At 56.6% G+C, this 25,555-nt stretch overlaps 2 protein-coding genes and 1 pseudogene across 7 annotated transcripts in view; 1 reads left to right on the plus strand and 2 right to left on the minus strand.

The window, feature by feature from the left end:
- Positions 1-231: 231 nt before the first annotated feature.
- On the plus strand, positions 232-347 carry LOC118608533 (annotated as a pseudogene).
- Positions 348-3,194: 2,847 nt separating this feature from the next.
- On the minus strand, positions 3,195-11,867 carry IRAK1 (interleukin 1 receptor associated kinase 1). Of its 2 annotated transcripts, XM_016158797.2 has the most exons (14): positions 11,705-11,866; positions 11,462-11,629; positions 11,230-11,364; positions 11,009-11,112; positions 10,636-10,824; positions 10,356-10,420; positions 10,060-10,174; positions 9,218-9,336; positions 8,566-8,773; positions 8,082-8,147; positions 6,374-6,610; positions 5,266-5,701; positions 4,662-4,805; positions 3,195-4,285 (listed from the first exon to the last, which is right to left on the minus strand). In XM_016158797.2, exons 1-14 carry the CDS (start codon positions 11,838-11,840, stop codon positions 4,224-4,226), a joined length of 2,184 nt encoding a protein of 727 aa, XP_016014283.2. In that variant the 5' UTR covers positions 11,841-11,866; the 3' UTR covers positions 3,195-4,223. The 2 variants fall into 2 exon arrangements, with proteins under 2 accessions (XP_016014283.2, XP_036082926.1); XM_036227033.1 differs by lacking the exon at positions 8,082-8,147 and having other exon boundaries at positions 11,705-11,867.
- A 5,684-nt stretch (positions 11,868-17,551) lies between these two features.
- MECP2 (methyl-CpG binding protein 2) overlaps positions 17,552-25,555 on the minus strand; it is a 59,855-nt gene continuing 51,851 nt past the window's right edge. For 3 of the 5 annotated variants that reach the window (XM_036226579.1, XM_036226580.1, XM_016158815.2), the window contains one exon: positions 17,552-24,321. In XM_036226579.1, the coding sequence (XP_036082472.1) occupies positions 23,238-24,321 (1,084 nt within the window). In that variant the 3' untranslated portion in view covers positions 17,552-23,237. The remainder of the gene's footprint in view (positions 24,322-25,555) is intronic. The other 2 variants (XM_036226582.1, XM_036226581.1) reach the window with 1 other exon arrangement.

A 25,555-nucleotide genomic window follows, 5' to 3' on the forward strand; every position in this document is an offset into this window, starting at 1 on the left:
GGTGAGGGCAGTGTTGCAGGGGACACTGGACTCGGCAACATGTTCACCGGTGTCTTTGATACCACTTTGGTGAAGTGGTGGGGTAGGGACCACGTTAGGAAGGGTTCAGGAAGGAATCAGAAGTGAGAAAATAGACAATTATTGGACGTGGTTCCATAGTGTAGCGGGTAGCACATCAGCTTTACACGTATGAGGTCCTGGGTTCGCACCCCAGTGGAGCCACGGTCCGTGGTCTATGGCCACACCACCCTGAACAAGCCCGATGTCTGATCTTGGAAGCTCAGCAGGGTCGGGCCTGGTTAGTACTTGGATGGGAGACCACCTAGGAAGACCAGGTGCTGTAGGCATAAATAATACTAATAAATAATAAAAAAATTTAAAAAATAGATAATTATTTTGAGAAGTTAGGTTATAAAGAAGAACGGAGAACTGGGGTTATGATTAGAGAGAGGTGTTGGGCCAATGGACTTCTTCAAGAATGGAAGCTACTAGGGAACATACCAGATTAAAACAGATCCAGGAGCAAGGAAGAAACTGATCATACAGGAGAAAGACAGGGTGACCGCAGGAGTGAAGACTTACTCAGAAGAGGGAAGACTTGTGATCGTGGCCATGATGGAATAACCAATACCAGTAGGCCCTTCTGGTTGTAAACGACTAGAAAACTAGGCAGAAATTTCAAAGAACTATTTTCAGATGTTGGACAACAGGCAGTGCAGGACTGTGAGCAGAGGGAAAGAAATGCAGTGACCCCTATGAGCAGCCTGGATTTTGAACTTTGCGCCTATGACGTACTTTCCAGGTCGTGATGCAGGAAAGTGGTCTCAGTTATTAGAGCTAACAAGCCAATAGTGGAGAAAAACAAAATGCCGGAAACATCTGATCCATCCCAAAGGAAGTCAGAAATGCAGGAATGAAGGGACAAAGAACAGATGGGACAAATAGAAAACAAATAGCAAGATGATATACTTAAGCCCAACCAGTAAATGTAAATGGATTAAACAAACCAATTGAAAGGCAGAGATTATCAGACTGGTTACAAAAGTAGTATGGAGCCGTATGTTGTCTATAAGTGCACTTTAAATATAAAGACACAGATCGGTTAAAAGAATAGAACATGAAAAGTTATAACACGAAACAAACTAAGCATAAAGGAGTTGGAGTGGCTGTATTCATATCAGACAAAGCAGACGTCAAAAGAAGGAATGTTACCAGAGATAAAGAAGAGCATTTCATAATAGACGTGTCAATTGGTCAAGAACAAGTAACAACCCTAAACGCGAACACACTCAATGCAAGAGATGCAGCAAAATCTGACAGAACTGAAAGGAAAAAGATGCATCCATACTTACAGTCGGAGACTGTGATACTTTTCTCGCACTGTTCCAGAGAACTGCTAGCCAGAAAATCAGCAAGGATACTAGTGACTTGAACAACCCCATTAACCGCCTTGACCTAATTGACATTTATAGAATATTCTACCCAACCACAAGATATACTCTTTAAAAATATAAAGGGAACATGCACCAAACTAAACCATAAAACAAGTCTCAATAATTTTAAAAGGAACGAAATCATACAGAGTAAATTCTCTGACCACAATGGAATGCAAAACGCATGACCAAAAGGTACCTGCAAAATCCCCTAGTATTGGGAAATTAAAGATACTTGTAAGTAAGTCATTGGTTAAAGAAGTAAATCACAAGGAAAATCAGAAAACATTATAGACTGAATGATAATGAAAATAGAACATCTACAAATATGTTGAATGCAGCTCCAAGGGAATTTACTGCTTTAAATGCTCATGTCAGAAAAAAGTTTAAAATCAATGATTTAAGGTTACACTGTAAGAAGTTGGAAAAAGGTGAGCAAATTAAACCCAAAATAACTTTTATTACTCCGAATTAAGTAAAAGATAGGAAATGATAGAGTGGAAATCAACGAAACAGAAAATAGACAATAGAAATCAATGACGCCAAAATTTGGTCCTTTGAAATGATCAATAAAATTGATAAGCTTCTATGTAGTCCAATGAATAAAAAGATGCAAATTACCAACATCAGGAATGAAAGGGGGAATGTCACTACAGAACCTCCCTCCAGCTGTGAGGATGATAAGGGGAGATTATTAACTTATGTCGATTTAGGTGAAACGGGTAAATTCCTTGAAAGATACAAATTACTAAAACTGACTCACAAAGAAAAAGAAAATATGAATGGCCTGATAGCTAATAGAAGAAATTGAATTTGGAAGGAAAAACCTTCCCGCAAAGAAAACTCGAGGTACAGATGGCTTCACTGGTGAATCCATCAAACATTTAAAGAAGTTAACAGCAAGTGTACATGAGCCCTTTAAAACCAATTTACTTTATGAGGCCCTGATACCAAAACCAGATATTACCAGAAAACTACAGATTGATATTCCTCGTGAACATAGATGCAAAAATTCTCAAGAGAGATTAGCGAATGGAGTTCAGCAATACATAAGGATAACACATCATAATCAAGAGCTCTTTTAACCTAGGGAATGTGAAGTTGGTTTAATATTCGAAAATGTACTGATGTGGCTCACCACATTGACAAAATACACCTATTGACAATCCTATAGGTAGCATCATACTTAATGGTGAAAGACACGTCGTACCCACGACTAAGAACAAGGCGAGGATGTCCACTTTCACTCCTTTTGTTTAACATGACTAGAGGCCCTAGCCGGACAAGAATAAGAATTGAAAGGCAGATTGGAAAGAAAGTGGTGAAACTATCTTATTTGAAGGTGAAATGATTGTGTGCGCAGACTATCTCAAGATATTTACCATAACGCTGCTAAACCTAATGAGTGAATTTAAGCAAGATCAAAAAACACAAAACTCAATTGTATTTCTATACACTATCGATGACCAAGTAGAAAACACAATAAAGATACCATTTACAATAGCATCAAACCCATAAAATACACAGGGAATGTTTAACGACCCATGAAAGTACTGCTGGGTGGCAGTGTTGTGGGCCTGCCACCAGTAATGGTGACTTACTGGGAGTGGACACGAGAGCCTTCAGAGGATTTGTTGGGGCAGGGGGGTGGCGGCGGGGAAATCTGGTGTTTTAGGCTGGATGGTCAAGAACCCTGAGTTGAAAAGCACTGGGAACACTCGAGGCTCTCGGTTCAACAAAGTCCACAAGTCCAGCCAGAGGTCGACACATAAGCTTTTATTACTCCAGGACAACTTGGACTTCACCAATGCCTAGCTTTGTGGGGCATGTAGTGTGACTCATGACTGTGGACATAAAATCATTGTAAGCCTGTGCTACAGCCCTGGGCTACTTTCCAAGACGCTCAGTTACATGAAACCTCACTGCTTCTAAAACCGAGTCCCATGTTCTTTTTCCTCCTCCTCTGCCTCGCTCCCAACTTGTCGCCTTGGGGCTTCTCACTGTCTGGGCAGCATAGGACTTGGGCCTACGTGAACCTTGGGTAATAGCCACTCTGTCACAATCAGTTCCTGGGCCTGATGCTGAGCCTCCGGGCTCTGGAGCCTGACTTGGCGGGGTGCCTCTCTGTAACACCCATGGGCAGCCTGGCTGGCAGGCATTCATGTTAGCTTAGCTCCCAGCTCCTTGGTGAAGCCTACAGACACTGGCCCGATGGGGGCGCCACTGGACTCTCTGGGGTATCGCAGAAGCCTCGCTTCTGGCTAGTGGACTGAACCATAGAACGGCCATGTCGCTTTTCCGCATGACGAGCAGCTGGGAGGGCCCCAGCCTCCTCTGCTCTGTTCTACAGAGCGGCCACTTTCTCCCACGGCTTCAGCAAAGTACAAAGAGAAAGGCTGAGGGTGGCTGCTGTCAGCCTGGGCTGCAAGCGCCCTGCCCGACTCTCAGGGGAGCCAGCCCCCCGCTGCAGTCCCACTCACCTCTCCCCTCTGGCCACTGCGGCACACACCCCTCCCACGACATTGGCCTTGCTCTCCCCCGAATGCTGCACTGAAGGCAGGCGTTTGAGACGTCGTGCCCTATGGACAGCTTCCAGCAGCCGGTGTGGGTGGCTCTGAGGCTGGCCCGTGCCCACACGCCTACACTACAGGGGCCACCACCTGCTGTCGCCTGAGAGGAGGGGCCCCTACCCCTACTGCCCGAGGGCTCCTGAGGGTTCGCGCGCCATGAGAACTTCCGACCATGAGAACTTTGACTTCCGGGTTTGGGGGATCTGCCCAGGTGAACAGGTCAGCTCTGAAATTCGTCGCTCTCTTCGGGGTCCCGTCTGTTTTGGTGTTCCAGGGCCAAGCCTGCGGGACGAGGAAATGGCGGTTAGTAAATGAGGGGGGAGGGGCTCCGGGGTGCTTTCTGGAATGCAGGGTTGCAAGAGCACCTGGAATGGAAAATGCCTGCTGGGGCTTCGCGTGTTCTGGACGCACAGAGGGGCGCTGGCACCCCCAGGTTAAGGGAAGGTACTGTTGCCAGGAAGTGAGGGAGCCGGCACAGGGCTTTGCCCAGAATACGCGACTTCCACAGGGCGGGACGGGGGGACAGCCACCGTGAGAGGGGGCGGGTGGCTTGCCCTCGCACTGTCCCACACCCGCGGGGAGCAGGGGCCATGTCTGAGCCTGATCAGAAAACGCGCTCCGAGGCTGGCCTTCCAGCTGCAGAGCGCACGTGCGGCACCTGGGAGGGAGCTTGACGACAGCAGCTGCAGGCTGTCCAGGACCCCGTCCTCGTACAAGGCCAGCTTCTGCACCATCTTCTGTCGGGCCGGGTTAATGACGATCTGCGGGGGCCGGGACGACGCAGAGCCGCCCAGGAGCGGTTCTGCGGTGGAGAGAGCACCCTCTTAGCTTCGGGGGCCGTCGTGCCTGGGAACTCCTTGCTCACATGAGTCTTCCCGGCACCCGGCCTGGCACCCTGCTCCGCAAGTCCCTGGGGCCCTCTGAGCACAGTGCCCGGAAAGGGCTGAGCCACGGCCCTGGCTCCCAGCAACACCAGGAGCCTGGTCCAGACAGAGCCCCCAGGGCTCCCGGCTTTCCGGAAGTGAGCTTCTAGCTTCTCACCCACCCGGGGGTCACGGCCTGGGGCTACGGCGCAGCACTGGGCTGTCCTCTGTGCCCCTTTCCAAGGCCGGGTGGGCCGCTCGCTCCAGGACAGAGGCCTGAGGCTTGCTAAGGACAGAGTGAGCTCAAAAGCAGGCCCCAGAAGGCCAGGCGTGCGGAGTATGGGGACTGCCACCAAAGAGGGCCCTTGCTCCCTATTCTGGGCACCTGTCCCCAGTTACCTTCCACAGCTGTGGGCTGGGGCTCCAGGCTGCCCCCTGATCTCGACTCTGGGGTGGCGTCCCCTCGAGTACAGCCGGCCCGCCCGAGGGATGCTGGGGCCCAGACGGCGGCCTCTTGCCCAGGGCTGCCTGGCAGGGCCGGGCCTGGGGGGCAGCTCGCGGTCAGGTGCCAGGAGTGGAGGGCAGCGGACAGGCCGGACATGCTCTCGTCACTCTCCACGGGCTGGTTGGGGCCTTTCTGGAGCCGCTGTGCAGCCTGGGCCGAGGCTCCCGAGGGCGCTGCCAGGGGCTGCCATGGGCTGGCACTGCTTGAGGCACTGCTGGTGGTGGACATGTAGGAGTTCTCCTGCGGGGACGGGGGGCCATGGCCGACAGCCTCTGGCTCCAGCACCGGCCCTGCCACTGCTGCCTGCAGCTTCTCCAGCCTCTCGTACACCTGCGAGGAAAGACAGGGGTGCTCAGGACAAGTGGCCCGGCTGGGGCTCTCCGCTGCCCCTGGGTAGGCCAGGCTTGGCCACAATGACTGGTCACATCCCTCACAGAAGACGATCAAACACCGAGCCTGCTCCTGGTCATCTGTGACCTGCCTTGGGGCTTGGGCCGCCATCCCCGGCCCCACACAGCTGCTCTGGAGTCTGTGGGGACCGCTAAGCTGGCACAGACTACAGGTGGGAAAGCTCTGTCCCTTGTCCCTTTGTCCCTGACACAAGGAGCACTGAGAATCACAGCCACCAAAGCTAAGGACTGAGAGTGGCTTCTCTGTCTTCTAGAAAACGAATCTCACTGCCCTGCTGCCCTCACATGGGGCTTCTGTATTCTCAACTGTCAGAGGTGGGGGGCAAGGACAGGACGGAAAAAGGTAGATGCAGGGGCATGGTTAATCCAGGAGGCGGCACAAAGAGAGCCCTGCCTCTCTATGTACCAGGCGGGGTTCAGCGGGGCTCCAGCTGCCCCAGACAGAACCGAAGGCTAAGTGAGCAATATTTGGCAGGAGCTGTCTTTGGCTCACTACAGGGCAGAGGCAGGAATTCGGGGTTTTCAGCAGGCCATGGTCCCCCATGGCCACTGGGCACCTCAACTGCTTCCTGTCCCTTCCCCGCCAGGATACCTGGGTCATGGGGGGTCTCCTCTTAGCCCGGCGGTGCAGGCAGCAGCAAGCTAGCTGGCCCAAGGCCAGGCCCAGCTCGGGTGGGCATGGCCCTGGCCTGGGGTCCAGGTGCTTCTTGTAGATCTGGGTGGCGATCGGGACGGCCCAGGCGTCTGCGGCCAGACCCGCCTGGAGGGTGGTCTGGGTGCTTTTCAGGGTCACCCCGGCCTCCTCTGCCTCCTCTTCAACCAGGTCTTTCTGTGGGACAGAGACTGTGAGCATGCCCCCCCGGGGGTGCTGTGCCTTTAACCGCGTTCCCCAGGCCCTTGGTCACTGACTGCTGTCGTCTTTCTTCAGGCTGATTAGGCACCTGCTGTGTGCCCAGCACCGACAAACGGAACAGCCTGGCCTACCTTCACAGACTGGCCTTTTTGAGTGGAGAGATGCCAATGACAAGTCTATCAAGCAACGGAAAACTCTGGTGGAGGCCCACAGGCCCGAGCAAGTGGCGCCTGAGCTGGGATCTGGAAGCACGAATTAGCTGGAGACGGCAGAACTGAGAAGGGGAGCGTGCCATGCAGAGCCGCCCCCACTTCGATGAAATGACTGGAAGCCACCTTGAGTTCTGAAATGGGAAGGGGCAGGAGGAAGCACCTGGCTGGGGGTGGCCCCTTAGGCTTTCGGACAAGCAGCAGGGAGCCTGGAGACAGACAGAAGGCCGGCGATGGTGGGCCCCGGGGAGCTGTGGCTACATTCAGGCATTGGGCCTTTGCCTCCAGAGCAGCGGGTAGGCAAAGGGGCGTCCACGATCCCTTCACATTTTTAAAAGATCGCTTTGGCCACAGCACAGAGAACGAATAGGAAAGATCAAAAGAGGACCAACGAAAGACCCCCGAGGAATCCGGAGCGGTGAATGACAGCACGGAGAGCAGCCCTGCTTGGATGTGTCACCGGGTGTGAAAGGCGAAGGAAGGTGGACGCCCACCTGGCCCCCCGGATCCTGGCCCAGACTCACTGAGACCCGGGAACGTATGAAAACAGCCCCAAGCCAGGAGCGGAAGCGGCTGGAGGCATACCAACTGGCAAAGTCGGAAGAGCAAAAGTTGGCCAAGCACGTTCTGGGCCCAGGAAGTATCTAAGCGCTAAACGGGCATTCTGACTGTTTGCACATGGGGAAGGGGGCGTGGCAAAGAGCAGGGATTTGCTCCGCGACCATTGTCAAGCTGGCACTGGAAGCCAGGTCTCCTGTCTCCTGGCTCAGACCTGTCCCCACAGCGAGAGGCACTCATGTGCAGCTCGGCCGGCGGGGCCCAGGGAGCTTCTCAGCGCCTGCCTGATGCTCACCACAGTCTCTCGCAGGCTCCGTGTTGTTTCCTACTATAGCTTCTGGTCCCAGAGCACTGGGACTGCCCTGTGGGGACACCTCCTCCCCTGCCCCCAGCCCAGGTGGGGTCTGGAAAGGCCCAACGCATTTATAGAAGAAAGGCAGGTTTCTCCCCGGCAAGGGAAAGAAAGCTGCTTGGGGCCCTGCCTACTTTCAAAGATGAGTCAGCAGCGGCAGAGGCTGGCTTCTGTGGGGTGTTGCGTTCCAGATCATTCCACCCTCCAGGGCTGCACCTGTTGGTTGCCAGGAGCAGCGCCTCCCTGCCCCCCTCTGTCCCTCCCTGCCTGCCCCTCTCCCTTCCTGTCTGCTTCTCGCTTCCTGCCTGCCCCGCCTCAAGAGGCTCACCAGATACTTGGTCTTGGCACAATGCATCCTCACAGCCCTCTGGCCAGCCAGGGTCTCCAGAACTACCTGGAGAGAGGGCGGGATGGAGAGCATAGCAGTGGCTTCTGGGATGGCGCTGCCCCAGGCCTTGGCAGGGAGGGTTGCGTGCAGAGGGGCTTGCGGGGTGGACGGAGTGGCCTGGCCCTCAGACAGACAGATCAGGACCAGCTCCCCACAAGGACACAGTCCCATGTTAAGGGACCGAAGCTTTGGAGATTTGGGTTGCCAACTTGAAGAAAAAGGAATGCAAAATGACAAATATGAAATGAGGTCCAGGGCCAAGGAAGAGGCCCGTGCCAAGGAGGGAGGGGCCTGCAGCTGAAGCTCCGTTAGCTTCCTGCCAGGTTGGCCTCTGGCTGCGCACGGAATTCTCCAGGCCTTCCTGCCCTGGCCGGGCCGCAGCACAGCCCCCACCCCTCCAGCCAGCAGAGGGGCCGCAGCTCACCACGCCGAAGCTGAAGGTGTCGGTGTCCACGGCCAGCCTCCCAGTCTTGATGTACTCCTCAGGCAGGTAGGCCAGGGTGCCGCGCACCGTCCGAGTCCGGGCCACGGTGCTGCTCTGGCCAGGGTTAGCCCCTGCAAAGCGGCTGAGTCGGGCCAGGCCAAAGTCTCCAAGTTTGGGCATCAGTCTGTCGTCCAGAAGGACGTTGGAGCTTGGGAGAGAAGAGAATGGTGTCAGTGGGCCCTGGGCCCAGCTCGCTCTGCCCCCGACACCTGACGTGATTGGACTTGGGACCGCCGGGGCGTTCCAGCTACCTGAAGGGGGGGGATCCGAGCAAGCAGTGCCCAGGGCGCCCTGGCATTTCAGCCCCTGCTTTTCAGCAGGGCCTGTCCTTGGACTCTGCTCCCACATCCTTTCCATGCCAAGGACTCAGGGACGCTGGGCCCCCAGCTCTGATGTCCCAGGCTTCAAGGCTGCACCCTGTCCCCTACTTCCACGTTGAGCAGGAGAGGGCAGGCCTAATTCTCATGGGGATACTCAGGGTGGAGTTCCTTGGGGCCAGACTCCCTGCTGGCGGAAGCTTGGGGCACATCGTTGTTCCGCTGCAGACTCTGCTCCTACAGCACCCAGGGGTCTGGCTCTGTCCCCTCCTCACCTCTTGACATCACCATGGATGAGGCTGGGACTGTCCTGATGTAAAAACTGAATCGCTCGGGCTGTGCCCAGAAGGATGTCCAGGCGCTGAGACCAGGAGAGAGGGGAGCAGGCCTGGGTCTGGAGCAGCAGAGGGAGCAAAGGGCCACACGGGAGGCTGGAGGCCACTGATCCTTGACCCCAACCCTCCCTCCACCTGTCACTGTGGGGTCTGGGCAATCACTTCAGTCTCTCAGCCTCAGTTTCCCCTTCTGGAAAACGAGGGACAAAATCTCCATGAGCTACTTCACAAAAGGATTGAGACTAAGCTATTCCACCGCTTCGTACAAAGCATGCTGGGAAAATGGCTGGAAACACGCTTTTCAGAGTCATCATAGAATTCGGCGGTCCTCAGTTCCTGAAGTTCATTCATTTGTCCCGGGACCAGCAGGACTTTGTAGGAGGCTTTCTCCCCACTTCCCCCAACACAGTACGCAGTTCACCCTTTTGTCTCGTGGGTGCTCACGACATAGGGCCCAATTGCAAGTCCAGATAGTGCAGCCTGATGCCAACTGGCCCCTTTGCTTGAGAGCAATACTGACGAGACCCTTCAGCTACTCTGCTTGTAAAACGGAGAGGCTCGAGTCAGGTTACTTTGAGTCGATAACCCCCTTTTCTAGAGGCACCACAGCCCAGGCTCTTGGACACGCGGGAACAGCCAGGGAGAAGCCGTGGGAAAGGGTCCTGGGGAAACCCTGCTTGCCAGTGGGACCCACTCGTGGAGGCTGACAGCCCAGGCCCCGCACCCCGCTCCGCAGAGGCGCTGAGGGTCTGGCGGAAGTGTGCCAGGCCAGGTCAGGCTACCTGGAAGTGAAGACGGTCTTCCAGGGAGCCATTGGGCAGAAAGCCGTAGACGAGGCAGTAGCAGCCACTCTGAGCACAGTAGCCAGCAAAGTCCACGATATTTGGGTGACGAAACCTGCTTGGAAAAATGGGGCCTGAGCGCTCTGGCCCCCAGGCTCCACTGCTCTTCCCATCTGGCTGTCTCAAGGACGAGCAGTCCCTGCTGGACCCTCAGCTAGGTTGGGCCTGGCAGGCTTCGGGGGTCCACGGGAGCCAGGTCCCACGGTGTGCGGTCCTGGAGGGATGCACCGGCTCACCGTGACAGCTGCTCCACTTCGGTTAGGAAGCTCTGCTTCACCGTGGTCCACTCCAGGTCTGCCTCCTGCAGCCCCCAGGGAAAATGGAGAGGGGCAGCATGAGACTCTTGCGGCCAAGGCTTGATGGCCATTCCCAGTGCCTAGAACAACCAAGGGGCTGGGGACCTTGAGCTGGGGAATCAGAGGGCTGAAGGAGCTGTGTGGGACGCAGGGGGACAGGCCAGAGCAGTGAGGGTGTGTGGCCGGCCTTTCAGGACCCTCGCGGGGATGCTACACCCACCTCCTTCAGCTTCTTCACAGCATACACGGTGTTCCTCAGCACAGCCCGGTACACGCACCCAAAGCCACCTTCACCGATCTTCAGCTCCTCTGAGAAGTTGTGGGTCCCCTGGGAAATCTCATGGAGGGGCCAGCAGAATGGAGTGGGGTGGGTCCCTTGCAGGAGGGACACTGGGTTCCCTGTGCTCCGCTGTGGAAAGAGATTCTGATCAGGTGAGGACCTGTCTCCTCCCCTCTGTCCTGGCCATAAGCTCCCTCCCACCCCAGCAGCCTCCCAGCTGGCCCCACTGGGCTGTCTGAGGCTCCTTGCTGTACCAAAGACTGGGTTTCTTGTCACTTCCCTGGGGCCTTTCCTGGGGGCAGGACCCACCTACCTTGGTAGAGGAAGGAGCTAGAGATGGTGGTGGTGGCTGGAGGGCCGCAGGGCTTGGGACAGGACTGAGCTCTGGCCCAGAATGACTCTGGGAGCCTGGAAAAGCTTCATAGAGACAGTAGTAAGAGGTAGGCAGAGACTGGCGGCTGGGTCTACAGTCGTGAAGATGGTCAAGGTGGCCCTTCCTCAGGTCCATCAAGCCCAACCCTAGGGCCATCTTACCTGGGGAGAGGAAGGTGGAGGCTGATGACTGCAACTTCCGGGGGCTGGGAGTCTCACCCTCAAAGGGTGCAGAGATGCCGCTCCTCGGCCTCGGGACGGTGGTGCTGGGGGCTGGGAGGGGGGCGGGAGGGTGCCCTGGGACGTCAAGGAAGGAAAGGATGATTAGGCCCAGGAAGGGGGAGGAGCCCCGTGGGAGGCCCCCAGCCTGTGGGTCCCGGGGTGGCGTGCTCACAGGCTGTGATGATGTCCCGAGCGCGGAGCAGCTGCAGGTGCGTGAGGATGCGCACAAGGTCGGCCACGCGGGCGTTGCGGTTGATCCAGGGCCACAGGACGCTGGCCGTGCGCTGCCCCGAGCGCTCACACAGCCTCAGCTCGGTCTGGTCGCGTACGATTAGGGCGGCTGCGGGGCGGAGGGTGTCAGGCCTGGGCGTCGGGACCCGCACGCCCCCCACCCCGCGGGCCCGCCGCCACCCACCGAACTGGCACCAGTCGCTGGGCTCCAGGGCGTCCATCACTTTGTAGAAGCGGCACATGACCCAGGGCGGCACCTCGTACAAGAAGTGCTGTGCGCCGGGGGCCGCGGCGTCCTCCGAGCCCGGCCCCCCGGCCATGGCCGCCGCCGCCGCCGCCGCCGCCGGGCCGGGGCCTCCAGGGGCCTTTCGGGGCCGCGGCGGGCGCGGGCCTCGGCCGGCCGGGTCCGCGGACACTGACTCACTTCCCCTTTAAACCGGCCTCATGAGACGCCCGCCGGGGCGGAAGGGGCGGCGCCCGGGGCTCCGCCATCTTGCCCGCCGCCGCCGCCGCCGCCGCCGCCGCCGCCCTCGGCCACACGGGGGCGCAGCATGCGGTGCCCGGCCACACGGGGGCGCAGCGCGCGGTCCTTTCCCGCGAAGGCCGCGCCACTGCGCGGGGCCGGGCGGTCAGGATGGGCTTCCAGGAGGTGGAGCGGCCCGTCTGGGGCTTCGAGGGACATGGAAGAGAGCGGTTCCCGGCACTGAGGACGGGGGCTATGGCGAAGGCATGGGGCGTTCCAGAAAGGGCCGGAGCCGGGCCTTGCGACAGTCACTAGGAGGTCCCCTTAAGATGTTTTGGCTTTATTTGGGAGACAGTGGAGAATCGTCAGAGATCCCGGCAGGACAGGGTCAGATGTAGGTCACACAAAGGTCCCCCGGGGGACTCGCCAGCTGGCCATGAGCCCGGGTGCGGGGACAACGGTCTGGAAGCAGCACGCCGCCCGGGCTCGGGGCGTTTCCGCCCACCTCCCGTGTCCTGGATCCTGTCGTTCATGCTCCTTCAGGAACCTGCACCAGCAATTACGCCTTAGCACTATCTGCCACTTTTCCTTCTTTGCTGGCTCTTTAGCGCATGAACCGTGTTTATATCTCAAAAAACAGGGTTTCGGCCCCTGCTGTCCCTTCTCCCTCGCGTTGTCACGTTTCTGGCTGTTCACACTGCCCCTGTGACAGCCGCAGAGTCCCGCCTCTCACGCCCTCTTTTCTGAAGCAGTGGCCAGGCACCACACTCAGTTCCCAGCCTGTCTGACATCTTGGCCACATCTGTCCCGCCCGTTCCCACAATGCTCTGCAGGCTCCACGCCTCCACCTGCATCGGCAGTCACGATTTCTCTGTCGTCCCCCCGAACATCTCTGGCGTCCATCTCCCCCACTACAGGCCCGCTGCCCTCACTCCTGCCTCTTACCCGGATGGACGCGCTGGCTGCCCGACGCCTGCCCCTCCTCATCTCTGCCCCGTGCTCTTCCTCGGGCCCAAGTCAAGCCACATACATAGCTTCCTTGCTTAAAGCCTTCCTGTGCTTCCCGAAGCCCGGTGATGGGCCCCAGCTTTTCAGTTAGGCCTTCACGGCTGTCACGATGTGGCCCCTGCCCTCCGACGCCGTGTCCAGCTCTCTGCACATGTCAGCAGCCTTAAGCCAACCGAAGTCCTCAGGGTCCCGAGCTGCGCCAGGCCTTCTGCGGCCATGAGTTTGCACGTGCAGTTTCCTGGTCCTCGTGCCACCGGGTTGAGCTCAAACGGCTCCCCGGGCGGAAGATAGGGCGAAAGCTCTCTAGGCTCCCCTGGCAGAGCTGCCCGCAGCCCCTGCGTACCTGGCATCTCTGGTGCATCCTTCTTAAGCATCCCCCACTAGATCGGGGAAGACCCGGCAGGCAGCACCAGGTACCTTCCTCTTGTTTCCGGCTAGATGCATGCCCGCAGGGCAGCAGTTCTTCCCTGACCGGCTCCCTTGTCCTTTCCATCCTGACTCCCGAGGGCTCTCCCCGGGCTGTCCTCCCAGGGACGTAGGGCAGTTTCCAGAAATGGGGTCAATCCAATATGGACCTCCATTGGAACTTCCTCCCAGAAGCAGCAGCCACTCCCCAGGAGGGTGAGAAATCACCACGCGCACACATGCTAGGCTCCGAGGAAACGAGCACTTGGTCCTCCTTGCTCACTGCTGGACTGCAGCCCCGCAGACGGGCCTGGCACACGAGAGATGCTCTGTACACGTAGGTTGAATTTCAACCCTTTGTTTTAACGGTCAAGGCCAGGACTTTCGAGTGCACCTTCTAATAGGTGTGTCCGCATCTGCGTGTGAAGCTGGACACTGAGCAGCTGTTGTCCCCTCCAGCCCGGCAACAGCCTGGTGGGGATGACCGCGGTGGGGAGGCAGTTCCCGAGAGTTCACAGCCTTACGGGGAAGCCAAGGAGCATAGACAGGGTGTGACACCTGCGAACCCCAGTGACAGCAGTGCCCCCGTTGGGCGGGGAGCCAGTTCAGCAGAGGCTATAGGGGAGGGTCTCAGGTGGTAGGCACAGGAGGAGCTGGGGGTGGCGGGTGTATTCCCAAAAGCACCTCGGCACGTCCAGACCAAAGAGGTGCCCCAACCGTGGCCCTCAGGAACACGGACGTGATGCCACCGTGCAGGAGGCCTCTTGACCTAGGGCACAGCGGGTAGGTTTGCGCCAGGTCCTTCCCAGCCTGCCGCCCAGAGCTTCCCCACACACGCAGGAGCAGCGCCAAGGGGGCGCAGTGCGTGGAGCGGGCTGCCCTTTCCTCCCACGGCCGTCCTGAAAAGCGGCTGGCTCTCTGTGTTCGGGGACAGCCAGACCACATCAGGAACACACCACCATGCTGTCCTGTGAGCTGTCTGATAATGAAAGCCCAGACCTTGAGTCACTTTCACAGAGAGATTTATCGAGAATGCTAACAGCACAGGATACAGTACTTCCCAACAAAAGGTGCAAACGCGTCACTTAGAAAGGCATGCTGAGTAGTCTTTGCTTTCACATGTATTAAAAAACTTACAAAAATAAAATAAAACTGCGTGCTGCCCATCTTTTCAAATAGTAAAAGAACCTTATGAAAAAATCACTTGATTTTACAACAAAAGACACAAACGGACATTTTTATGTAAATTTATAAGGCAAACTCTTTATATAATAAATAGGTTACAGGGATTCAGTGGGGGGTGTTTTTGAAACGTATACAGGTACATTCAGACAGGTTTACTGAAATGGTACAAATTTCCTTAATAAATTGCCTTTTGTTTTTAAATATATCAGTGCTTTCAGTCATTTGGCTATACACAAAGAACCTTTTTTGAACACTACAAAAAAGCAATCAATATTTTTTTGTTTTTAAAACGACCTACTTATTTCCTAAAGTAATTGTCCCAAAACACAAAAACTGAAGGTGAATGTGATAGAGGGCTTTTCGAGACATCTCCGGCCAAGTCTGTCCGGCGGCTCCCCGTGCCCCACGCGTACTTCTCCAACCCTCGGCCTGGCTTCCCTCTGCATGGGGTGGCTGGCCTGTGTCGCTGAGACTCGGGAGGGGGCAGCCACCCTGTCTTGGTTCTACCCACTACTAAACCCCACGTGCGAATGGTCACTAGAGTCAGCACTGTCCTCACCTTTCAGAGGAGGGGCGCCAGGTGCTCAGGGAGCACACATCTGTCCCTGTTCCATGAACCCAAAATTGTCTGGTGGGGGTGACGGCGTCTCTGAGAAGGATCTCGTCTTGCCACGGAAAGGGAAGGTGGTTTCTCACGTCGAAATTTTGCTGGGAATTGGATGACAGCCAAGAGAGCGCACCCCCCACCCCATCATCCCATCGCCTGGGATTGTGGGAATTGAGAGGTCACATCAGTGCCGTGCGCTGTGGGACGGGGCGGGAAGTGATGGAGGGTCCTAGACAATAATGCCCACCGCCTGGCCTGTCCAGAAAGCTATGTCAGGTGAAGAGTGGCCGATCTGTCCTGTCAACAGACACCTGACCTGTGGCCACGGCGGAGGTCTCTGGGGAGGTGCCCACACTTTGGCTGAGCCACGCTGTTCAGGCTCGCCCCATCCTCCTCCCACCCAGGCGAGGTTGGCCCTGCTCACACCCCCTCCTGGCTCCCCTCGCAGGAACGTACGTAAACCTCGTCTGTCCTTAAAAATAACGATGCTAATAATCTTGGGGGGGGGGGGGAAGGCAAAAGAATCCACTGGGTGGAACAAGACCTGGTTTTGCTCTGACTGAAAATGGCAACCTGATAGCCATTCGGTCTGTTGACTTAGGCTTCACTTCTTTGGGTGGCTTCTGGCTGATCTGAGCGGGGGTCATCTCTTCGGGTCTCCCCTCCTGGGGAAATAGGACAGCCCCCCTCATCTCGGTCACCATCCCCTCCCTCTGAATTCTTTTGTTTGTAAAGAAAAGGTGTCGAGAAGCATTTGTCTCTGGAACAATTACTTTAAACGTGGTTACAATACAGACTTCAGTTCAAACACAGAAGAGATTTACTTAGCAAAGTTCCTTTCACCCACCAAAAATTACACAAATATAAGCCTCAACACCACAGTTAAGAGGGCCAGTAGAGAGAACCTCATGTTTGGAACACAAAAGGGGAAATAAAAACCAAACCAAACCCAAACAGAAAACCCCCAGAAAGACGAGGGGAGGGCGGGGGGAGGGGACGGGAGCTAACACAGCACAGGTTACAGTGTCCGGGTACACAGGAGCCCAGCGCGAGGAAAGGGCTCGGCACACATTGAGTAACAGTCCTGGTGATATTTGGTCATATATTCATCAACTACTGACTCTGGAGCGGCTGTTATTGATTGAAGCAGTGACAAATCAAACGGAAAAGGAGGCCTTGGTAGCAAAGGAAGGAGCAGGCTTCAAGTTCTGCAAGCCTGTCGCACGCCACTGTCCAGCTCCCCAGAAACACTGAACTGGGCCGGCCGCGTTCCGGCCCGGCGGGGCGAGAGGTCACAGGGTGAGGCTAGCTCGGGCGCTGATTTCACGTTTCCGTCAGAAAGCATGCATGTACGTGGACACATGCGGGCACCCACCTGGTAGTGGCCAAGCGTTGGCGGCAACGGCCTCCTCACCTCCTCGGCCCCATCCCAGGCTGGGCGGGCAAGGACGTCAGGACCCACCGCTAATACTGAACGCAGGCCGGAGCGGGCCCCAGACCGGGTCCTCCGAGTGGCCCAAGGGCAGCCCAGCCACCCAAAGGGCCTGTGAGTGTTTCTCTTTCGGATTCAGGCCTCAGAAGTAGTAATGACGCAGGGAGGGAAGCTTTTGGCCCTGGTGATTATAATGCTCTCTGCTTTGGAAGAACAAGTTTGTGGATTTTTTTTTTGGTGTTTTTAATTACTTAAAAAATGATCAAAAAGAACTGTTACAGCTAAACTCTCTAGCAGATATTGCTCGTTAAGAATTACAAAAGCAAATGCAATTACTCGTAGGAAGGGGGAGAAGAGAAAAGGACATTTCTGGAGTCTTTGCTACCTCCTGGAGGGGACCCACTAGACTCTTGCCTGTGGTTCTGGGGTCCCTGGCATTCTACCTGGTGCGGCTCACACATTCAGAGATGCGACAGGCCTCCCACCTGCCTTCCAGCCCCCCAGACTCAGCAAAGTGGGAGCCCTACTGCTGGGGAGGCCTGCGGAGCCGACTCTCCACACATGATCACTCTGACTGGGCCACTGCAGGGGGGGGTCAGGCCACCCCATGGACTCCAGCTGCCCCACCCAGAGGTGGAAGGGGACCAGGCGGTGCCAACTACATTCCGGACTTCACGAAGGCAAGGGAGCGCGCTTGCGCACCCACCCGTTGAGGTGAACTGTCTTGCACCAGCATCCTGGGACCTCTGTCACAAGCATGGCAGAAACAGTGCAAAACCTGGGTGCTGCCTGGAGCCTCCTTCACTTGGCACAGGGAAGCCCTTGAAAGAAGCGAGGAAAGACCACGGATCTGCTTGGACAGAAGAAGTGACCAGCAGACAGATTTGTTGTTTTTTTTTTGTTGTTTTCTTTTTTTTTGTTGTTTTTTTTGTTGTTTTTGTTTTTGTTTTATTTTCCCTTGTCCTATGCTATGGTTATCAGAAATATTGTAATTAAGCAACAGGTATAATTTTAACAGGTCTTTTTTGTGTGTGTGGAGCCACAAGCAAAATGAGTTTATAATTGTGCAATATACAGATATATATATATATAAAAATTCAACTGCTTTGTGTGTCTAGTTGGTGCATTAAATAAATGGGACAGAAGAACTAAAAGCGAAACTAAAAAGCAAAACAAAAGCCCAGGACAGAGACCAAGCAGGCCTATGCGTATAGTCTATAAGATACTGGATATAATCAGGGTCACCAGGAAAAACAGCTTTGTCACTTGACACACAAACACTGAGGGGAGAGGAACTATCAGTGGGCAGGAGCCAAACCTCTTGGCCGATTTTTCATCTCATTTTCTCTCGCTGCTGAGCAGGACCTGAGAAAAGGTAAGATAGAAGGGGACCCAGGGGAGCAAAGACGATTTGCAAGTTTCACGAATGCTCTGAAACGCAGAGGCCAGATTTCCCCGTCAAGGGTCTCAGCTCTGGGGGTGGGGGTCGGTTGTCCTCACACTCACCGTCCCTCTGCCCCAGGGGCTCTCGAGGGTAAGGGACAAGGGGGCCGCACACCAGTTGAGTGCTCAGGCCTCTGTCCTCACCTCCGAGTTCAGAAGGGGGTGCCACTTCACGGGCCCTAGACCCAAAGGACAGCAGAGCAGGGGAATGTCCCCAGGGGACAGGCTGCGCCACAGGCAGAGGCTAAGGGGGAGACATCGCCCTTTCCTTCCTAGCTGCCTGGGCCCTAGTTGGAACTCATTCTTATCCCGACAAACCAGCACTTCGGGCAGGCTCTGTGCAGATGAGAAAGGAGCAAGCAGCAGGTGGTGCTGGGTGGCGAGGATGGCGCAGGCCCTCGCGAGTCCCTGGTGACCACTCCGCTCCCCGCACCAAGAGCTGGGCTCCTGCAGCTTTGGGACCAGGTGGGCCGCTAACTTCCAGACCACCCCACAGGACAGGAGCAGCAGCCGAGTCCTCAGCGACTGCCACCCGAGGAGACGCGGGCCCTCCATTGCCAGGGTGGCCCCGAGTCTCGGATGGAGCAGCTCCCCACACATCAGGCCAAGCTCTGCGTAGCTTTAGATCAGTATTTTTGCAAAAGCTTGCTCTTATTCGTTCAGAAACAGCGAAATGTAATTTGCGGCCAAACATTTTCTAGGTTTTCCTTCTGAATTGTTGAGAACGGGTTTCAGTGTTCGCTTTTTTTTTCCCTTTTAATATGTAACTTCAGACCCTGGGGGAGGCAGTATCCTAGCGATTTATAACAATTAGGCCTTTTCTAAAAATCAATCTAAAAGAGAAAGACAAAAATGGAGACTCAACAAACCCCTCCAGAGCGGATGGGCTCACTGACCGAGAGCGAAGGTGGCCCTTGCAGAGAGCAGAGTGGGAGTCCGGCATGGCGGCGGCACAGGAGCCGGGGCTCGGCCACAGGCCCGGCGATGCCGCTGCGCCACGCTCGGGGGACGGGCTAGGCAAACACCCACGGGGCTCTCGACACGGCTTGCTTCCCGAGCTCTGGGCCAGTGGTCCTGGACTGTGGGGCGTAAAACTTGCACCAGCAAGCAATCTGGGGCAATGACACTGGCTAGGAATGGACGCACGAAGGTCTTCCCCAAAAGCCAGTACCTGTGACCTCCCACGACCCTGTCAGCCCACAGAGCCCGGCGGGAATGCTCCGCAAGGTCCAGTCAGCCCCAGCTGGTGGGTTCGGTTCAGAACCTTTGCCCCCTCCTGGGCTTGAGCTGCTTATTATTAAGTTACTTAAAATCCAGAGGTCCTGTCACCTAAAGAAACTCCTTTCCCACCAAAGTGGAAGTTTGTTTCTGGCCAGTACCTTTTCATGATCGCTGTCACAGCAATGACAAACTGGGCAGAGGAGCAGGCAACAACGTGGGGCTGCCCTGGGTCCCACTGCCACTGTTCTCAGCCTCTAGCCTGGAATGATGTCACCGAACAGGCTGCTGCTGCACCTGCATGGGGTCTCAGAAGCGAGGTGCTGGCTGTGGCCAGCGATCCCAGGCCACCACCGTGACTTTTACCTTCCAGGGAGCTGACGGGCTAGGGGGTCTTTGATTAGTTTGGCACTGACGGACTGGGGACGTGCCATTTCTAGGTGTCTCCTGTGCCAAAAGAAGGGAGTTATACTGGGCGGTGGCCCAGTGTCCCCAGTTCACTGCAGTGTCAAGGCCAAAATTCCACTGGTTAGGAGAGGCCCACGGCAGGCAGGCGGGGCTGGGCGTCATGGGAGGGGCTTGAGGATACACAGAATTCTGTCGCGAGGAGGTAGTAACTAACAACTAGAACGAGGGTTGGGAGACTGGACGTGACTGCTCTGTGACCCAGACCCGCGGAGATCTGAAAGCTGTCAATTGCGGTATTCTTCACACAGTCCCTAAAACCCTTCGTGGTGTTCAAGTACACACGAAATCGAGGTCGCATCCCAAACTGGGCTGGACACAGCTGGTGAGAACCCCAGGGCCTAGGCTTTCCCTCCAACCTCCCGCCGCCTGACTCCAGGACAGGGGCAGCACGAGGGCTGCAGGGCCCCTGCCTGCCAGGTTGACAAACCACCAAGGCGACTTGCTTAAAGGTGACTCACTCGTGATGCCTTTATTTAGGGAAGAGGAAATGTGGGAAGGGGGGGGGTAGAGAAAACCCTAGGGAGCCTCAGGCACTGCCTGCAGCTTTGGAGCTCTAGGGGGAGAAGCTGGGAGCTAGGGGGCTGCAGCTTGGGCCGGCCACAAAGAAAACGACCCTTGCAATGCTGTGTTCTCAACCACCGATGCGCAGTCGGCCCCTGAATGAACTGTCGTGGGTGAAACGGGGGCCTGGCGGGCCCCGCACTCCTCTTCCCAAGACCAGATGGTACCGAGCCAATGGGGAGGCCAGCTCCTGACACCGGTCCCAGGAGCCACATTTCACTGGACCAGGTATAACGCATAAAATCCCGACTGACCACAACGGATGGCATCTCCGTGACAAACTGGCTGGATGCCGTGCTCGCGTGGATAGGTGTCTTTTGGGGGTGCCGGGAGTGCAAGGCCACTGTGGGGTCAGGAGCCTTTTGTCCGTGGAGGAAGAGGGGTGTCCCGAAGGACTCACCCCCTCCTCCGACCCCCCTTCCCTTTCTGGGGAGGAGTCAGAAGTGAAGCCCAGAGGGTCGACAGCAGAGCGGGGTTGGTTGTGGGAGTTGCTTTTGCAGCATAAGGAAATGGATACAAAAATGCTAGGAAGGCCAGCTATGACTCTACGAACAGAATGGGGCAAACTCCCTCGCTCCTAACCACTCCGGAAGAGACAGACACGGTTTTTTCTTAAGCTACTGATCGGAACTGTCAGCTATGGTTCCCGATCACTAAGGACTGGCAGGGAAGCGCTAGACGGTTTCTAGGGTGTTGTACTCCTTCATGGTTACGCCGCAGGAAGGAAGCCAGGGGACAGTAACTGAAATACACGAGACGACACGCACTTGACAGTTCATGGCAGCAGCTCACATGGGACGTGCTTGTGGGTGTTTCTGGAAGCATAAGACTGCTGTCTCATTTGCTACTTTGATAAGGTACTTCTCAGTTGGACAGATTTAGATATAAGAGACATCTCTGTAAACACAGAAAAGGATATACCAATATGATGAAGATATGCAGCTAGGTAAGGACTTCCTGAATGGAGAGGTTGAAAGGATGGGATCCCACAGCCAACCCAAGCCTCTAGGCCCCCACACCACACCCCTGGCACAGACATGGAAATGCGTGGTGTGCGGCCCTGACCCGGCCTCCAGCAAGCACAAGCCAAATGTTTCCCATTCAAACGCAAGTCTGGTTAATGGAGGAGCCTGGGTGGGCAGAGAAGGGGGGCCCTAGGCGCTGGTCCCAGCTCAGGTCTGGGGCATCTGCCTTTGTTCCGCCTGCTGCCCCGCGGCACCGCACTGCGCGAGCCGGGCCTGGCAGAGACTAAGGTCAGGGCTGGGCCTCTCGATGACTCTGGCAGGCCACGGGGGCCTCTGTGCTGCCCTCGGCTCCCAAACCCAAGTCTGGCCCAACTCCTCCCACCCGTTTCTCCCGAGTGGAAGGTTGAGGGGGCCCGGTGTCTGGGCTCTGACCAGGAAAGGGGGTCCCTAGGAGAGCGACACCATGCCGCTCTCTTGCCCTCCAGAGAGGCTGGGGCGCCAGGGCCAGGTTCTCGCCCTTCAGCAGAACCCGGGCTTCCTCGGGGTTCAGAGCGGGGCGGGGCTCGGGCCGGCGGCAGGAGGGCCAAGGGCGGGGCAAGTTCTGGGGGCAGGAGTTGACCAGCATCGGCTCGGGGTACAGTTGGGCACTGCGACTGCTTGGAACAGAAAGGATGAGTGAGGAGGAAGAAGGCGGGGAAGAAATGAAAAGATGAAATGATGGCAGGAAGAGATGGAAGGAGAGAAGAGAAAGCAATCAGGAAGTCCTTATAAAATTGCAGCAAACACTTAGAGTTTCGGAGCTTCGTGGGAACCCTATGTGCTGAGCCCACTTTAAAACAAGCGCAGGTATCTACAGATCCAGGCAGTTCTAAACACCGTCGCGTCTGGTGGCTTGAGGGACAAAGTGTCACCAATTCAAGCCGGTTTGCTCTCAGAGCATGTTTGTTTTGAAGTGGGAACATGAAGACTCAATAGTGCAAATAGTTCTAAGCTGTCCCTAAGGAGTAGAATTGGAAAGTTTTGGAAGAACATTCTCCCCTCCTTCCCCCTGGCCCCGGCCCCACTGAGCCTCTGCCAGTCAGACTGCTCTGAGCGACTGGGGTGCCTCCTGGCCCGCGGTGCTCTGCCGGTCCGCAGCCCGGCCTGCCTGCCTGCGCCTCGCCCTGCTGCCTCCACGGCCTCTCTCTAGTGCCATCCACTGGAGGCCGGCCCTGGGCCATCCTCTCATCTGGCTCAGGCCAGTCTACACCCAGCAGCTCAAAGGACTCCCTCCGAGCCATGCCAGAACTGGAGCGAACAGGTGCTACTTCCCTGTCCTGTGAAATGTCCTTGTCGGTTTTGGATTGGGGCTGGCGTGGGGCCAGATTTGTGCCACCACAGGTGGGATCGCACGGGCTGTAGCCACTGGCCATCTCTGTCGTCTTCTCTAAAGAATCCAACTGTCTCTCCTGCCTCACACCTCCTTGTCCCAACGTGGGTGGGAGTGGGGGAGGTGGGGGAGCGGGGGGTAGGGTGCGGGGAGAGGAGAGCTGAGACTGGGGCACCGATGGCACCGAAAATGGGAGTGTCCTCTCAAGCGCTCTCTGTCCTTAGCGACCACATGGGGGAGGTCCGGGTGGGAAGGGAGGTGCAGGCGTACCCTAAGAAGCCTGGTCAACAGCTTGTCTGGTCAGTAGTATCTGCAGCAAGCCTTGTTGAAGGAGCCTAGTTTAGAAAAGTGCAAAGCTACTTCTGGCCCTGGTTAGGTCTTCAACCTGACTGTGCTTGTCGGTAAGAAAAACATCCCCAATGCTCCAACTACTCCCACCCTGAAGCCACGAAACTCTAAGTTTACTGAAAGAAAAAAAAATATTTTTTATTTCAGTTAATCGGGAAGCTTTGTCAGAGCCCTACCCATAAGGAGAAGAGACAACAGCTGCCTTTATTCTTGTTGGTTTGCTTTGCAATCCGCTCTGTGTAAAGTCAGCTAACTCTCTCGGTCACGGGCGTCCGGCTGTCCACAGGCTCCTCTCTGTTTGGCCTCGGCATGGAGGATGAAACAATGTCTTTGCGCTCTCCCTCCCCTCGGTGTTTGTACTTTTCTGCGGCCGTGGTGGCGGTCGCGACCGCGGGCTGAGTCTTAGCTGGCTCCTTGGGACAGCCGTCGCTCTCCAGCGAGCCTCCTCTCGGCATCTTCTCCTCTTTGCAGACGCTGCTGCTCAAGTCCTGGGGCTCAGGGGGGCTGGCGGGGTCCTCGGAGCTCTGCGGCTCGGGCGGGGGCGGAGGCGGGGGCGGGAGCAGCGGCGCGGGCGCCTTCGGGGGCTCTGAGTGGTGGTGGTGGTGGTGGTGCTCCTTCTTGGGGGGCGAGGAGGCACTGCTGCTGCGCCCCTTCGGGCTGCTCTCCTTGCTTTTCCGCCCAGGGCTCTTGCAGGTCTTCAGTCCCTTCCCGCTCTTCTCGCCGAGGGTGGACACCAGCAGGGGCTTCACCACCTCCTTCACCTCGATGCTGACTGTCTCCCGGGTCTTACGCTTCTTGATGGGGAGCACGGTCTCCTGCACGGACCGGATGGACGACTCCTTCACGGCCTTCTTCTTGGCCTCAGCAGCAGCGGCCGCCACGACGCTGCCTGGCTTTCGGCCCCGTTTCTTGGGAATGGCCTGGGGATCGGCCTCGGCTTTTCGCTTCCTGCCGGGGCGTTTGATAACCATGACCTGGGCCGAGGTGGTGGCCCCAGCCCCTTCGGCCTTGCTCCCTGGCGAAGCTTGGAAAGGCATCTTGACGAGCAGCTTCCCGGGACTTTTCTCCAGGACCCTTTTCACCTGCACGCCCTCGGATGCTGCTGCCTTGGGTCTCGCGGTGCCACTCCCCTTGGGGCGTCCCCGACCTCTGCCAGTCCCTGGAGCTTTGGGAGATTTGGGCTTCTTAGGTGGTTTCTGCTCTCGCCGGGAGGGGCTCCCTCTCCCAGTTACCGTGAAGTCAAAATCATTAGGGTCCAGGGAGGTGTCGCCTACCTTTTCGAAGTACGCAATCAACTCCACTTTAGAGCGAAAGGCTTTTCCCTGGGGACTGTGGGAACAAATGGAGAGACACAAAAAATGATTAGGAGCTTCCACAGCAGTATCAGAAACGGGGTAGAGCGGAAGGTAGCAATGAACTCTGCTAGGAGACCTTCCACAGCTGACGTGCCTGGTGATACTATTGAATGAGAGCCACGTTCAGGAAAAGCCAGGCGAACTAAAACTCGAGGAGCACGCCCACGGTCAAACATGAAACACTTGGGTCCGCGGGCAGCGGCAGCCGCCGGCATGGCCTGCTCCAGTGCCAAAATGGCCTGCCACTGAGGCCCTGCCTCGGGCCCCCGGAAGGGTCTGGCCTGGGGAGCCTGTCTCGCCGTCAGGCTGGGGCCCCCGCTGAGGCCGGTGCCTGGGCCCGGTCCGCCAGCAGAGCACCCTGCCTGAGCCTGGACATGCCGTTTACCATCTATCTCTGCAGAGCGGTTTTCTCGTCTGTCAGGAGGATAATGCTTTGCTCACCCTTAGGTCTGTTGGGGATCGTCTAAGGGCCAGAACTGAAATGTACTTATTCACGCCTCCTCTGAAGCTTGCTCGGGCTTGGAAGTTACTCTCAACAGAAAACAGCCAGTGACCCCCCAAAGATGGACAAACAGCAAAAAAGACAGTTGGAATGCCACATGGAGCTCGCTGGTGTTCCTCCCCAGAGGCCCTGTTCAAAGCCCGCCTTTCCCAACAGAACTGGCAGAGCGGGCTGAGCCCTATGGACTCCTATTCCTTTGGGTTCATGAAGCAATGTCACCAAAAAACTCCCAGGAAGACGAGGCTAACAGGTTCTGAGAAGCGTCCCTCAGCTGGACGTTCTCCAGATGGGCAACGGCAGGAAGCCCAGGGAGGGTCGCCTGCCTCCAGAGCCCAGGCCGCTGCACGTGGCGGGCCCCGCGACCTCTCCTGACATCCTCACTGTGACCCTGTGGAGGCCCTACTGCTGTTCCATCTGCAGGCAAGGCCTCGAGGGCCGGCAGGATGAAGTCGTACCCTGCAATCCTGAGTGCATCGCACGCAGGGCACAGACCTCTGCACGGTCGTCCCTAGCACACCTGGGCATGCCTGCAGGCCGTGTTCATTACCGAAGCCCCTCACTCCAGGTGGGGTCACGTACACGCATTTTCCCGATCAACTAGCAGCGAAGAGCTGCTACTCCAAGGGGTCCCCATCAATTTTCAGCACCCACCCGACCTCCCGTCCACCAGCCCCCCGCTCTGCAGAGACGGGACGTGCCCTTACTT

The sequence above is a fragment of the Rousettus aegyptiacus genome, unplaced genomic scaffold (genome assembly GCF_014176215.1).
Source record: "Rousettus aegyptiacus isolate mRouAeg1 unplaced genomic scaffold, mRouAeg1.p scaffold_m13_p_9, whole genome shotgun sequence".
NCBI lineage: Eukaryota > Metazoa > Chordata > Mammalia > Chiroptera > Pteropodidae > Rousettus > Rousettus aegyptiacus.